The 14,966-nt window shown below is 49.1% G+C and overlaps 1 protein-coding gene across 1 annotated transcript in view; it reads right to left on the bottom strand.

Moving 5' to 3' along the window:
- Positions 1 to 1,877, bottom strand: part of ARX (aristaless related homeobox) — an 11,861-nt gene extending 9,984 nt beyond the window's left edge. The window contains exons 1-2 of the mRNA XM_040265356.1: positions 1,469 to 1,877; positions 572 to 693 (exon numbers count right to left, since the gene is read on the bottom strand). Of these exons, the coding sequence (XP_040121290.1) occupies positions 572 to 693; positions 1,469 to 1,709 (363 nt within the window). The 5' untranslated portion in view covers positions 1,710 to 1,877. The remainder of the gene's footprint in view (positions 1 to 571; positions 694 to 1,468) is intronic.
- Between the last annotated feature and the right edge of the window lie 13,089 nt (positions 1,878 to 14,966).

The following is a 14,966-nucleotide window of genomic DNA, read 5'->3' as shown; positions in this document are numbered from 1 at the left end:
TCCCCAGTTTTCTTGCTTTTTCTTTTTTTTTACATCTCTCTCTTTCCCTTGCTGTTGTTTCTTTCTTTTTCCCTTTTCTCCTCCTCTATCGGTCCTTTCTTTTCCCTCTTTCATTCTTCCCTTTATTTCCTTTCTTCCGTCCTTTACTTCTTTCTCTACTCGCCCTTCCTTTCATTTAAAAATGACTTTTTCTTTCTCTCTCTCCCCGTCTCATCATTCTTTCCGCGTCTTTCTCCTCTCCCTTCCCTTCCTTTCTCTTTTTGCGCACTCCTCTCCCCTTCTTCCTTCTCTCCTTTATTTTCTTTTTCTTTCCTCTTGTCCTCTTTCACCTTTTCCCTTCCCATTTGGGGGCAAGAGGGAATCTGCAAACATTCAACTTTTTAAAAATCACCACCAACTCTGAAAACTTTGCGCACGACCTCTGCCCTCAGCTCTGCCGTGCGTTCCCGGCTGCGGGTTGGCGAGAGGGGCCACTGCCTGGCGGGCACCGGGGGAGGAGGGAGCGGCCCAGTGGCCCTGAATGAGGACCTGGCCCCAACAGCCCCCAGCAGGAGGGGCGGGGGCTCCTCGCCCAGAAAAATCGTCCTGGAGAAAATGGGTTCGGAAAGCCCTGGGTGGGGACGTAAGGGGGTGCAATAGGCACAGAGCGCTCATTCCCCTCGAGGAAGCGCCTGGCACAGGTGCCACTGCAGGCTAAAAAAAGAAAAGGAAAAAGTCAGTTTTATTTTAAACGCCCCTTTCCCCGCTGTCCGCTCCTGTCTTCCAAGTGACGGTGCGGCTGGACCACTGGTTTACAGATTTTAAAAGGCGAAACTTGGGTGTAACAGTTTCGGGGCAAAACGACAGTTGTTCTGGAATTTTTAATTTTAGGGGAAAAAAGAGCTTTTAAACATCTCAACTCTAAAAAAAAAAAAAAAGCAGAGGAAAAAATAGCACCCAGAAGCCGCATATTTCATACACTTCAGATACAAGAAGGAACATTTGGGGAATCCCAGGGAGATGTCTTCTGCAAAGCTTGGGTTTAAAAGATTACAAGTAATCTACAATTTTAAAAAGAAGAAAAAAGCAGAACACCTCGTATAAAGAAATCTTCCCAAGAGGAAAGGCCAAGGCGCACTCCGCCTGGGGTCCCCATTCACAGCTTTTGGGGTTCTTCTCTTCACCAAGTTCTTACAAGAGTCCACCCGGCTCCTGCTGTTCTTGGCCCATCGCCCCTCTTCAGAGCACCCGCAAGGCCTCCAAAGGGGGTATTTAAACGATCTAAGAACCAATACCGAGAATCTAAGGGCCCTCGAAGCGAAGCTTGGTCTCTGCTTTTTCTGGAAGCAGAGAGGGAAGGAGAGACATCCCCTGGCAAGAGGTTTACCGCTCTTTGAGGTACCAGGCCTCAGAGTTGTTCCCTCTTTTTTCCTCTGTCTCCAGTTGGACAGCCGCAGGCCCCTGGCCCCGGAACATCACACATCCAAACCAGTGCCTAGCACCCTTTTCAGGTGCTCGGCAAGCACAGCCTTACCTTGCACGGCCTTTTCCTGGTCGGTGCGGCTGGCCAGCGGAGCGGGCAAGCTTTGCGCGGTTCCCAACAGCCGCATTTTGCACGGGCTCCTCCGGCCCAGGATGCTGTCGATGCAGTAAGAGGAGAGCAAAGTTGGAGATTTACTTTTGCACTCGGGCCTCTCGGAGCAGCCCTCCTCCTGGTACTGATTGCTCATGGCTGGGGTTTTTTTCCCCCTGGGCTCAGAGAAGCGGGCCGCTGGCTGCCTCTCGGGGCGAGTGGGATGGATGGGTGTGTGTTGAGGGGGTGGGGTTAGATGGCTGGTTATAATGGATATTATTGCTATCTCTATGCCTCTCTGCCTCTCTCGGTCGCTGGCTGCCGGCTCCCGCCCTGCCTGCGGCCGGAGTTCGCCCTCTCGGCGCTCAGGACAAGCAGTAACAAGTGTAGTGAGCCGCGGGCGCGGAGCTCTGGTGTCTCTCTCCTCCACGTGCTGAGAGGCGCCCTCTGATTGGCTCTCGCCAGAGGCCGGGCTGCTCCGGGCTCTGCGCTCCCGGCAAAGCCTGGACTGGATTCCGGAGAAGCCGGCGGTGGAGGAGGGGCGGCAGCAGGCACGCACCCGAGCCAATTTTATTTTTATTTTTTGTTTTCAACTAGCAACTTTCTAAATACTTCATTCTGTTCCTGCCGCTCTTCCTTTAACCCTTTAGGGCTATCCCGAAGCTCTAGCGTATTCGGATGTCAGGCCAGTGGGTGCCATTTGGGCGGCGTGCGCCCCTTCCACCAACCCGAGGACCTCACTCCCTTGGAGGCAAGGCCTTGAGGCTTGGCTCGCGTACGGACGGATTTGGCCCTTTTCAAAGCCAATGTTGCGCTCCCAGGACAGTGCCTTGACCTCAGTGGCCCTCAGCCACCGTCCTCTTTAGGCGGACGGGCCGCCGGGGTGACAGCCGCCGGTAAACGTCTGTCGTTGGGGCGTTCAGTGTTCTCTTGTGGCCCAACGCCTTGAACTGTTAGTCCTCTCCCTGAGTCCGGCGGTTGCTCTCTCTTTAGTAGGGTTTCATCACCGTCTTCAACTCTGCAAAAAGTCCCCTTAAAGACAAAGGTCTGCCAAAGGCGCGCGGCCTTCTCTAGCGCATCTACAGAACTGGAAGGGACGGGCGAGTGTCGGCTGCGAGAAGGGGCAGCTGGGGACAGGCCCCGAGAGTCTTCCCCTTCTTCCCAGACACGCTGCCCTCTTCTCCTCATAAGTTCGCCTCTGTTAGGCCGTCACCCTGAAGCTGGACACTCTCCGATCGCGCGTGCAGGGAGCGGGATCTAACCGGAGCCCTGAGCCCTCTAGGGTGGGAGGGACCCAGGTTCGGCTTCAACCCAATCTCAACGCTTGAAGTTCTGAACTCCCCCCCCCCCCCCCCCGGCAAAGGCGAGAGAGCGAACCTCAGGGAGAGTACTTGTTTTTCTTCTTCCCCAAACAGCTTCCAGCGCGTCCAGCGCTGAGAAACGAGACCCAACTCTGACTGAAGTTGTGCCGAGCCCGGGCGAGGGGCTAGCACGGGTGCCCTCTTTTTCTGGGTGCAGGGCCCAAAGGATAGCCGGGGGCTTCGATGCTGGCAGGGTGGGGGTGAGGGTGGTGGGTGGGAGAGGAGCCGGGGAGGGGGAATCCACGCCGGGTTTTCCTCTCTCAACCCCTTCAATGTGTCAGAGAAAAGCGTTTTACAAAGGATTATACTTGAATCACTTACAGTCAGTATTTAAAAATACAAGGATGCATAACTGGGATTTTTTTCAGCCATAAACATCTGCATAACTACTTGGATGCTGGTGGGTGGGTGGCAGACAGATCAGGCTGGCTTGGCAGGAGCATTCAAGACACAACTGGAGGGGATGAAGGGTTAGGAACAGGCACATCAATAATGTTAATACTAATGTGATATTACTAGTACTATTAAGAGCTAGACGAAGAGGATCTGTGTCTCTCGGTGTGTGTGTCTGTGTCTGTCAGTCTGTCCATCTGTCTCCGCTCTCTCTGGCTTTTAGTTTGAGTCTCACCAGTTTTTCCTACACTTGGATGATGGGAGTTGGGGGCGAAAGAGAACCCGAGCTCTCTCTGACATTGATTTTCTTTTAAGCCCTCTCTGTTGTTCCAAGGCCCCTGGTATCTTCTGTGTTTGCCTGCCTTTTTCCTTTTCTAGTCTCACCCACAGTTCTCTGTTATACAGCCCCGTTTAGCTTTAAAGTAACATTCTGCGCGCTGATTCCCTCCCCATTCCTTCCCCGGCCCTGAGCGCCCACTCCCAGGGTGCGAGTCTCGACGGAGCCGAGAGGCGGAAAGACGCCTAGGTCTCCTCGGGGCGAGCCTCCAGCCGCGGGAGCCTCGCGGGGGTCTTTGCGGCTGGTCACTGGGAGAGACAGGGGCGCTTTTCCCTCCCCAGCGGGCCCCGCGTCGGAAATCTACAAGACCCGGCTGCGGGTGGCTCCGTGACTTCAGAGTCACACTCCGTCACACGCAAGGAGTGGGTTGAAAATGAGTCCACAAGAAGACGGTGTTAAAGAGAGACAACAAACGCACAACTCATTTCTGAGAGCCTAACGGGGTTTCAACTCGGTGGAAGATTTCTTAGCTTCCGTCCCCCTCCTCCCCCTTCTGCAGCTGTTCTTTTTTTTAAAAAAAAAAAAAAAAAAGAAAAGAAGTCGGACTTTCTGCTGGGAGTGTATTCTAATTTTAATCATCCACTGCAAAAGGGGAGGTTAACATAGAATTTCTGATTCTGACTTAATGACCCCTGGAATTAAATCTAATTCTATTAATGGAATGTAGCGTCTTTCTTTGGGAAACCTGGTGCAAACACTAGCATTGTTATTTTATCTTGTCTATTTTTAGTATTTTCTAATCAATCTTCCCAAGTGAGGACGCTATTGGGAAAGCACATCCATTCACTTCGGGGAGAAGGGCCTGACTCTGCTTCCTTTACACCCAGCGGCCCTGAAATGATCTTTGTCACAATTCAGCACCCAAATTCAAAATCTGCAGTTGGCTCTTGCTATTCCTGAAATATTATTATTATTATTATTTTTAAAAAAGATAACTTTTCTAACATACCCACGGGGAGACAATCAGCTGGTATCTCCACAGTGTCTAATCAGAAGATGGGTTTAAGATATGTGTGTGTTATCCTACATGTTAGTTTAGAAAACAGAATGATGCCTCTAATATCTAAGAAGAATTTAATTAATTTGTTGACTAGGTAGACTTTTCAGGATTGGGCTATAGGACTATGTATAAACGAACTTTTAGTTTAGCCAATTTCATGTTTGCACTGTCGGCCAGATGCCACTTTGCTTTCTTTTCACCTCACTTTCTCCACTTTCTTTTACCCACTAATCAAAAGGAATTTCATTTTAGTAATAATATTATTCACGTTCGTACTTTGTTACTCACCACTCCTGGCTCCTCTAATCTTTGAGGTCTGTAACTGTTGGTTTTCTTTTCCTGGGCTGCCTGGAAAACAATGGTTTGCAGTTCATCTGCTTTTAAAATCAATCACTAAGATAAAAATGACAATTATGGCCGGAAGTGAGGGTCAGAGGTGTTCAAAACTGTTGTTTATGGTGAAAAGAACGAGGCTTGTCCCCAGGATTGGAAATAATAATTACCTAGAAGAGGCGAATGGAAGAAACCCCTTTCTTTTCTGTGGTGAGAGCTAATTCTACATTGTAGTTTCAAAATTATATTTGCAAGAAATGCGGGATAAGGGGGTGGCAGTCAGATGTTATTATCCAGGGGGGGGAAAATGTTTGGAGGAGAGTTAACCTTGCACACTTTTCATTTGAGATGTTTTAATTTATTGTGCAATATACACATAGATAAATAAAGCTGTGATGGGCTTCCAGCCACACCGGCCGGCTCAGGTCTCCTTAAATTATGCTCAACCGCTTCAAAACATATATTTAAACAATAGAAATAAACTTCATTGGAGTCTGGCGACCAATTTGGAAGCCATTGGAAGGGAAGACAATAAGTCCTGATTACACGCGAGGATTCTCTGTGATGTGATATCCCCTTTGCCAAGTCATTTTGCTGTTTTATTTATTTCATTTCTTTTTTTTTTAAACAAACTTTCATTCATTTATGGTCTTCCGCAACCTGCTAATTTAACACTGGAGCGCGTTATTGCAGTGTTAGGAGGAGAGAAAGAGGGAGAGAAAACAACAATACTGCAATGAGCCAAATGCTACAGTAGAATTAGAGCAATTATAGTTCTACTTGTGGGAGAAAACCTTGCTGAGATCAGGCAAACAAACTGAAGCCTTGTGAGGATAACAAGCGTCGGGATTGACAGCCGGTGCTGGGAAGAGCCGGAGGGCACAAACAGAAATATTTGCCTCCCCCCCACCCCCCCTTAACTCCAACCAGTCCAGGTTAACCTCCTCAAATACTGCTTTCAGTCTTATTCACTTCAGGCTATGCATTTCATGCACAAATCGAGGTCTCTCCTCCTGGAAGTCTGTTAATAGGAAGAAATGTATCATAATCTGCTTGCCCCTCGCCTTCTCTGCCCGCTGCTTGCCCTGCACTCCCTACCCCTGCCTCAGTTCTCCCCACGGCTGCTGGGATCTGTCTGTGGACGGTGTTTGTTGATGCGTTTACCAAAGAAGCAGCCCGTGGAAAGGTCCAAAGGGACTGAGAACGTAGATTTGCAAGGAAGGCTCCTTGGCGTTCGCTGTTCCTTCCGTCTTTGCCGTGTCGTCCGCCTGAGCCGGGGCGGGGGGGTGGTGGGGTGGGTCCACCGTCAGGGCTCGGCTGGGAGAGGTCTGTTGGGAAGCGGAGCTTTGGGAAGGGTTGCGAGGACCGCGGCCGAGCCCTCAAGGTACGGACGCGTGGGTGTGATTACTGTATTAAGACAACTCCCCTGATTGTCAAACTTCGCCAATTTCGGTTACCCGCCGGCAACCGGGGGAAAGGGGCCAGGGGAGCAAAAACTAGAGAGAAAACAGCTCCCCCCGCCGCCCCATCGCCTCCAATCATCCGTCCAGGCGGCCCACCGAGGCATTTTCAAGCCTGGCTCCCAGCACAAAGCCAGGCGGGACGGTCACAGCTTCACGTCTGCCCTCGGGGGGCTGCGGGCGGGCGGGGGGGAGGGAAGCGGTCCCCTCCCGCGGGCGAGAAGCAAGTGGGTGGGCTGTCACCCCGAGCCCCTCGGTCGGAGCCCCCCATCTCCTGCCTCACCCACCCCCCACGTTTCCAGAGCGGAGAGGGAAACATCGGCGCCCTGTAATCACCACCGCCTGGTTTCCTCTCCGTCGCCGGACGGCGGGACCCTGGGTGCGTCCAGGGTCGAGGCGTCCCCCGTGCAGCCGTTACTCTGTAGCTGCTACTCCAGGCGCCCCCGGACGTGGAGGGAGCATGGGTAGGAGCTCGGGTGCGGAGTAACGAGGGACCCGACGCCGGCGTCTGTCCCGAGGCCCCGCAGACCCCGGCTGTCGGCGTTCTAGCAGCCAAGCCCGGCTCGCGCGCTCGGCTCGGCGCCACGGCCAGAGGGCGCCCCCTAGCGGGGGTTCGGGGCGGGCCGGGCCCTCCCGCCGCAGCCTCTGGGGATTGAAGTTGGCAGGTCCCTGCGATCCCGCAGGAATGAATGGGGGAAGAAAACAAAAGCCTTGGAAACATTTCCAAGTGTGCAATAAAAGACCCATCTGTACCTTTCTTCTCCAGCGCGTTTGTGGTTAATGTCCCCCCATGAGCGCGAGAAGGGAGATAATTGCTGGGTGGATCCTTGCTGGCGAACCTCAGGAAACACTGGCCCGAGAAGTGGAATAATTGGGGGTGGCGCAAAGGCAAGCGTGCAGAGGCTGCAACACCAGCCGGAAAGTTGAATCCGCTGTCCGTGGGGTGTTCATGGAGGCCTGGCCGCCTGCGACCTCACCGTCACTCCTCAGTCCTTACTGAGGGGTCATCTGAAGATGGGTACTCATATTTCTTTTCTTTGAAATAGGTCTCTGTGGCACTCCTACACTTCTGGCTCTGTGAAATCAGCCCCCTACATCGTGACTCTAGAATACCCCACCTTCGAATTCTAGGGTTCTCCCTTTTTTGACTTGATGGTCCCCCACCTTCCACCTCTGTGATTCCTGACAGTATCCCCCAACCTCGCACTTGATGACTGACTACTTTGTGATTCCCCTAATCGGGCCACCGCCCTGCATCTCCCCAAGGAATCCGAATCTTTGCATCAGAAAATCGTCGAAGCCCAGATCCCAGCGCTCTCCACTACTCACAAATCCCCTACCCTTCTTGGTGTGACTAGAAATGGAGAAGAGAGGGAGCAGGGTTCTTGTCCAACTCTCTTTGACTGTTGTACCTGGAGAAGGTGACTTTTCTTGAAGCTCTTAGAACCTCTGGTTAGGAAATTATTGATGAAGCCTTTACAAAGATGAAAAATGCCCAATTCATATCAACTTGTTATTTCTTTTGCAATGAGAGTGTTAATCCTAACTCATCAATCACAAAAACACAAGTCGTGCTTTTCAAGACGTGAGTGTCTGCAATCTCAAGTCCTCAGTCCTGCAGGATTTTCAAGTCATACTAAGGCCACCAAAACATACTAGGTAAGGCCTAGAAAGAAAGAGTCCAAAAGTTGGAGTGATGGCTTTACAGCCTCTTATTTTGCGATGTGTCTCGGTAATTGGGAAGTTCAACAGGAGGCTTTCCCTGCCCATAAAAGGCTGGTATTTCAGAGTTAGGGGGAGCAGATGGAAGGGGTCTTGTGGGAAGGGAGGCGTGGGTGTCCCTTGTTTAATTAAGACTTGCATTGTGTTGAAGGGAGGAGGGAAGATGTTGAGGCTGAACAGCGCTCTGTTCTCTTCATCACAAAATAACCTGCGAGGAAGAAAAAAAAAGCCCACAACTAAGACAGAGCCAGTGGTTCTGGAATAGATACTATTAGAACCGCAGTGCCTCTGGAATAAAGATATCTCATTTCCTGCCGCAGATGACTTACCCGATCAGAAAACACAAATAGCTGAACAGAAAGGGAGAAAATAGAGGAGGAGGACGAGGACGAGGAAGAAAGGCCCCCGGAATAAAAATAACTGCGCAGAAGGGCTTACATTCCACGCGCTGACAGGCGTCTCCTCCAAATCTGAGGCGGTCCCGTCCTCTCCCCAGGGGCCCCCCTTTCTGCCCCCCGAGTTTCCAGCCCACTCGGGATCGTTTCGAGGACACTCAGCGTCTTTAGGGGAAGGGGGAGGCTCCCGAGCTGAGAGGAGGGCGACGATGGAGGAGAACGGGGACCCTCAAGGGTCCAGGGGCCTCTTGGGGAGGCAGAGGCAGGGCCGCGGGCACCGGCCTGGCCCCCGGGCCTACCCCGCGCGGCGGCAGGGTCGTCCGCAGGGCACCGCTAGGCTTCGGCGGCCTCGGTTTCCCCGTCGGGAACGAGGCGCCCCCACCCGGGGCTGGAGGAGACGCTGGGGGCCCTGCGGGGGCCACCTGGACGCCCCACGTCGCGGCCTCTCCTCCCGGGATCCGGGGCCCGGGGGTGCAGAGCCAAAGCCGCGCCCCCGGTGACCCCCAGAGCGCCGAAACTCCGGGAGGAGCGGCCGGACCCGGCGCCCGCCAGAGGGCGCGGCGGGAGGTGGCCGGCGCGGCGGGGAGCAGAGTCACCTACCCGCCCTGGGGAAGGACCGCCGCCGCGAGTGGAGAGTCGAGGCAGAAAAGCTGGCGGGAGGAGAGCTTGCGCATCCGCTCAGACGCAAGTGCACAGAAAGTCAGCCGAGGCGGTTTTCCTTTGGGGGTTCCGTGAGACGATCCCAGAGAGGTTTCTTTGCGTGGGAAATTGTGGGTTTCTCACACCCGCCTGACACACTTGGTGGCCCTTAGCACAGTTCCTGGCACCCGGGAGCAGCTTAGGACATCTTTCCTGAACCTGGGAACCGCTGTGGGAGTGTAGAAGGTATTTTATGGGGCAAATGGCATTTGGCTGCTTTATTCTCCTGGGGGCGGGCCCCTTTTTGACTGAGGCCTCATTCTCTTTCCTCAGTCTTCACTTGACTACCCTTGGGGCCATGTCAGTGTTTATTACTCTCCCAGCCTAAGGTTTGCAAGGCACTAACAGGAAATTAAAACCAATGTATTTTGCTCAGAGAATCTCAGAAAGGTTGGAGAGAAGAGATTGAAACCCACAGTTCAAGTAAAATTTAGACCTAGGAAAGATTTTTACTTCTTTCTTTTCATGGATAACGGAGAGTTGGCGTTATCTGTCACTGTATAGTCTCCTTAATAAATAGCTCCAAGTCTATAATCTAACAGGTGTAACATTTCCCTTTTCTGAGAAACGAAGAGACCACCAACACTATCTTTTAAATAGTACAAATAGAAAATGCGGTTGTTGACAATTTCCACACTAGAGAATCAATCCCAGGCCAGCTCCCTCCTTACTTGCTTTGTTTTACAGGCCTGGCTTTAGGAGTAGGGTGGTGTGTACCCCACACTGAGAGTTGTAAGCAAACACTAAACAAAGATATCCAGAAAGGGCTTTTTACTCTTTGCCAACTGCAAAAGGGGCTGATCCTTAAAGAGAAAGCCAGACCTTTCCTTCACTCACTTCCCTTTATCCCCTCCAGAAATATGGCCCACTTAGGTATTAGGTGACACACAGTGGAGAGAAAAAAGTGAGAGGAGAAAGTTGTTCAAAGATGCTCATGTCTCTGGGAGGTGTCGCTTGTTTTGGGTACATGTTGAGTTGTTGTTTTCCTCCCCAGATGGGCCTTGATTTTGGAGGATTCATCGGCATTTGTTTGTCTACAGGCACCTTTCCCACAACTTTCAGCACCTTTAAAAGCATCCCATCTTCAGGGTTGGCTCCCCCTGCAAAGAACGCAGAAAGATCTCACCTGGAAATGTTTTGTCAGAGACAGGAAGGGAAACTGGCCCAGGAAATTCCACCCATCTTCATCATGGACCAACCTTTGCCTGGTTCTCCTCACCTTCCTCCTCTCTTCTCAGCTTTTGGGGTTGAAGCATTTCGATGTTATTTATATAAAGGAAACAACACCAGAGTAACCTTTTTATTGCATTCACTAAAGGGAGATTGAACTATAACTTTGAAAATTGTGACATTCCAATGAGAGCTATATTAAACTGCTCAACAACATTTTGAAGGCATCATTGGTATTGTCTGTAGTGTAGGTGAAACAAAGGTTTTCACAGCACATCGGGTTTAATGCTAAAAAGCTCATATTTAAGACTTTAGCTATTAAATAGAAGAGAGGAGAAAGGGAGATGGTTAAGTAGCACACGGAGGAGAGAAGAAGGTCCTGAGAAGAACAGCCGACAAGTAGTGAGTGCTCACTATGTGCCAGACAGTGTCCTAAGAACTTTTCACACCCTAACGACAGCCCGTGGAGGGTGTTTCTGTTATAAGCTCTCTCTGTTACAGACGAGGAAATTGAGGTACAGAGAGAGTGACCAGCTGGTCCTTGCTTTCCCGCTGAAAGGCCTGCAGATTCTTCATTCCTGGGCAAAGTAGGATGGTTGGTTGCCCCAGGCACTGGAGGGAGGAGTCTGTCCAAGGTCACGGAGCTGGAGCCAGGATGTGAGTCCTGAGCGGTCAGACTCCATTCAGCAGCCCTTACCTCTGTGAATCCCGCCCATTTTACAGATGAGTAACTTGAGGGTCAGAGAGGAGTGAACTGACCTGTCCACAGTTAAACAGCTTGCAGGGGGTAAGCAGGAGATGATACCTGGGTACTTGTGAATCACATCTGTTCTCTACTCTTCACTACCTTCTATAAAAAGAGTTTTTGTAGAAAAGCAGGTAGCTTTGAAAAATATTAAAGATAGAAATGAGACCAAAAAAAGAGACTATTCAAGGAAAAGATGTACATCAGATTCAGACACCTAGCTCATCACTCCCTGGCAGTATTAAAACACATAAGAAAAGGAGGTCACTATTGTAAACACAATTTATAATGAAGGACAATTTAAAAATTGCAATAAACACACAAAGAAAATAATTGCATGGAACATGGGGCCATCAGGCAGGGAACATCTGAACTCTCTAAAGCATTTGGTGTATGGTTCCCATCCCGTAATTGCTCAATCATGATGATGAGGGTTCCACCTCACACCAGTGTCAACTGGCAATCCACCACCCCCATCCTCCCACCCCTCGCCAGCATTCAGTGTTTCCAAACAGCTTTGAGTGGGCCCTTTGGACAAAACTTTGAGAACCAATTAGACTCTGTGCCTGTAGTTTGTAAGCAGCTTGCGGAGCTGGGCATTGGCCAGGAAAGAATGCTGGCTCTCTCGGAACACAACACATTGTAAAAATGCAGCTTGACATCAATAAAAATAATCACTATTTGATGTATTTGTTATAATTATAGGTCATTGCTCGGCGAGGCTTTGCAGTTAGCAAAGTTGTGATTTGGCCTCTGCCCCACTCGTGGGGGAGACAGCGAGGCCTCGGCACCTCTCAGAGTCCTGGCGGGCGTCCTGAATGCCATAAGCTTACGCACAACTTCAGTGAAGAAAACATTTTGGAAATGACGAGAAAACTGTGAGGGAGTTGCCACCATAAACAGCAAATGTGCTAAAGAGTGGAGACTTATGCAGAGCTAAAAGAGGGCAGGTGGAGCGCGTTCTCAGTTTGTTCGATGTGAAGAAAAACATTGGGCTGACTCCATTCTGGTTGTGCAGAGCTCAGCGTGCCTTGCCGATTGTTGCTGTTTTATTTCACACAAGCACCCGGGGCTGTGTGAGGATCAGGGCTTGAAGAGCCAAAAGACTCAGAGAAAAAAGGTGAACAGCTGTGGTTCTTGTCAAATACAAAGCCTTAATCATTGTTTCATCCTTCCCTCATATTGGACATTTGTTATTTTAATTGTTTTTGCTTTTATTAATACAAATAACATTATAATGAAACCTTCTGAGCACCTAACTATCTTCTTGCATTATTTCCTTTAACTAATTTCCTGTGAATGGGATCACTGATCAAACAGTGTGAACATTTTAATGTCCGTTTCAAAACATTGCCAAAATTTTCTCTAACTAGTTAAACCAATTTACTCCACCATTAGCAGTATACAAATGTATCAATTTTACTGCAGCCTCCCCAGCATTATGTATTACCGCTTTTTTTCCCCCCTCAAAACTTTTTTACTTAAATAGCTATATACTTGAATCTAGTTCCAACTGCAGGCTGGTAATATTCCTCCCTAGCCCCAGCAGTTCTATCTCTAGCCCTTCTGAGTAATTTGAACTACCAGTAAGTGTCAAGGATAAATGAGAAGAAAGGTCATCCTGAGGCAATGTGCATCTACCAAGCGTGGGAAGGTTTCTGAGGGTATCTGGGGAACAGAATGTACAGTGAGGAAGAACTTAGGCTCTGGAATCAGGGAGACCTGGCTTGGATCTCATTCCTTCTGCTTTCTGGCTGTGTGACCTTGGCCAACCTAATTAACCTCTCAAGACTCAGTTTCCTTACACAAAAAGCAGGAATGATAAAAGAACCTGCAGCATAGTGATACATTGCAGATGCTAGATAGCTGCCATGTGGATGCAGATGCAGATGCTAAATGCTAGATACAGATGCAGATGCTAGATGATTTTGTGTGCTATACAGATCCTGAGGTGCATATTATTTAACATATATTCTTGAATACTCAAACAGTTATTTTTATGAACTATTGACTTGAGATTGGAATTGCTCCATTAAAAGATACATACAAATGAAACTTTATAGATATGGGAAAAAATGCTCTTTAGAAAGATCATTCCTCTTCATACTCTCTCAAATAGCATTGATAACACTGGGTATTTTTAATCTTTTAAAATATGATTAGTTTGATGAACAAAATCTATAGCTTAGTATTGGTTTTATGAACATTTCTTTCATTATTAGTGAGACCAAGTCTTTTTTCATGTGACCACCGGCCAGTTGTATTTCCTCTCCTACGAACTGTCTTGTTTTGGATTGCTTGTTAATGTTAGGCACAGATTATTTTACCAACATTTAGTGTTTTAAATGTTTACTAGGACTTTATGAAGAGCTGGCTTGAGGCTCATTGTAAGATTATCATTGGTCTTACTTTTTTGTTTTGTTTGCTTTCACAGTGTGGCTTGTGGAATCTTAGTTTTCCAACCAGGGATGGAACCCAGGACCCCTGCAGTAGGAGCACAAAGTCTTAGTACCTGCAGCACCAGGTAAATCCCTTATTGATCTTACTCTGATTTCCTTTAGCTTCTAAGTATAATGACCAGTGTTTCTTTTCATGAGTTTTATATAGCAGTGGTATTCTCTTAGTTTGTTGGATGATTTGTCTTGTTTGAAGGGACATGAGACAAAGGCTGCTAATTGTCTCCAGATATCCATTCTTCTGGTGTTTTAGGCCACGCCATTAGAGAGAGATCACATGGAGAGGAGAGGCCATGAGACCATGATGAGAGGGAGGGGTCCCAGCAATCTTAGTTGACTGTCATTGTGTGCAACCAGCAGCAGAACTGCCTAGCTGAGCCCATTCCACCCACAGACTCATGAGAGAGAACAAAATGGTTATTGTTATTTTTACTTATATTTTGGTGGTTGTTATCTTAAGATACTAAGTTTTAGGGCAGTTTACTAGGGAGGGAAAGCACTCCACTCGTCCTTTAGTAACCAAACACTGATTTTTACCTTCACACATTGTAGTGCAGCTGAAAGACCATGTTTCTTGGCCTCTCTTTCAGGGAAGAGCAGCCAGTTTGACTAAATTCTGGATGAGGATCTGTTGAGTGGTGTTTCTAGGAAGTCACCTGAAAAGAAAGAAGGCACACCTTTTTCTCTGTTCCTCAAACTTGCTGCCCAGACAGATGTGATGGCTGGAGCTCTAGTAGCCAATGAGAAGGGGAAGGAAACCATTTGGGGCTTGGTTTAGGAGTTGCATACATTGCTGCTTCTTCTATCTCAATGCTCAGAACTTAGACATATCATCACACTTAGCTGCAAGAGAGGATTGGAACTATAATATTTATTCTGTACAGCTATGTGCCTGGCTAAAACTAGAGAGTTCTAGTATTACAGGTTGAAAGTAAAAGTGAAAGTGAAGTCGTTCTGTCCTATCCGACTCTTTGTGACCCCATGGTATGTAGCCTGCCAGGCTCCTCCATCCATGGGATTTTCCAAGGAAGAATACTGGAATGAGTTGCCATTTCCTTCCCTAGTGGCTCAGATGGTAAAGCGTCTGCCTACAATGTGGGAGACCTGAGTTTGATCCTTGGGAAGATCCTCTGGAGAAGGAAATGGCAAGCCACTCCAGTACTCTTGCTTGGAAAATCCCATGGATGGAGAAGCCTGGTAGGCTATGGTCCACGAGGTTGCAAACAGTTGGACACGACTAAGCGACTTCAATTCACTTCACTTCACTTCTCCAGGGGATCGTCCCAACCCAGGGATCAAACTTGGGTGTCCCGCACATTGAAGACAGACTCTCTACCATCTGA

The sequence above is a fragment of the Oryx dammah genome, unplaced genomic scaffold (genome assembly GCF_014754425.2).
Source record: "Oryx dammah isolate SB20612 unplaced genomic scaffold, SCBI_Odam_1.1 HiC_scaffold_23, whole genome shotgun sequence".
NCBI lineage: Eukaryota > Metazoa > Chordata > Mammalia > Artiodactyla > Bovidae > Oryx > Oryx dammah.
Note: the sequence above shows the minus strand (reverse complement) of the source record. Positions and strands in the feature narration are given on the sequence as shown.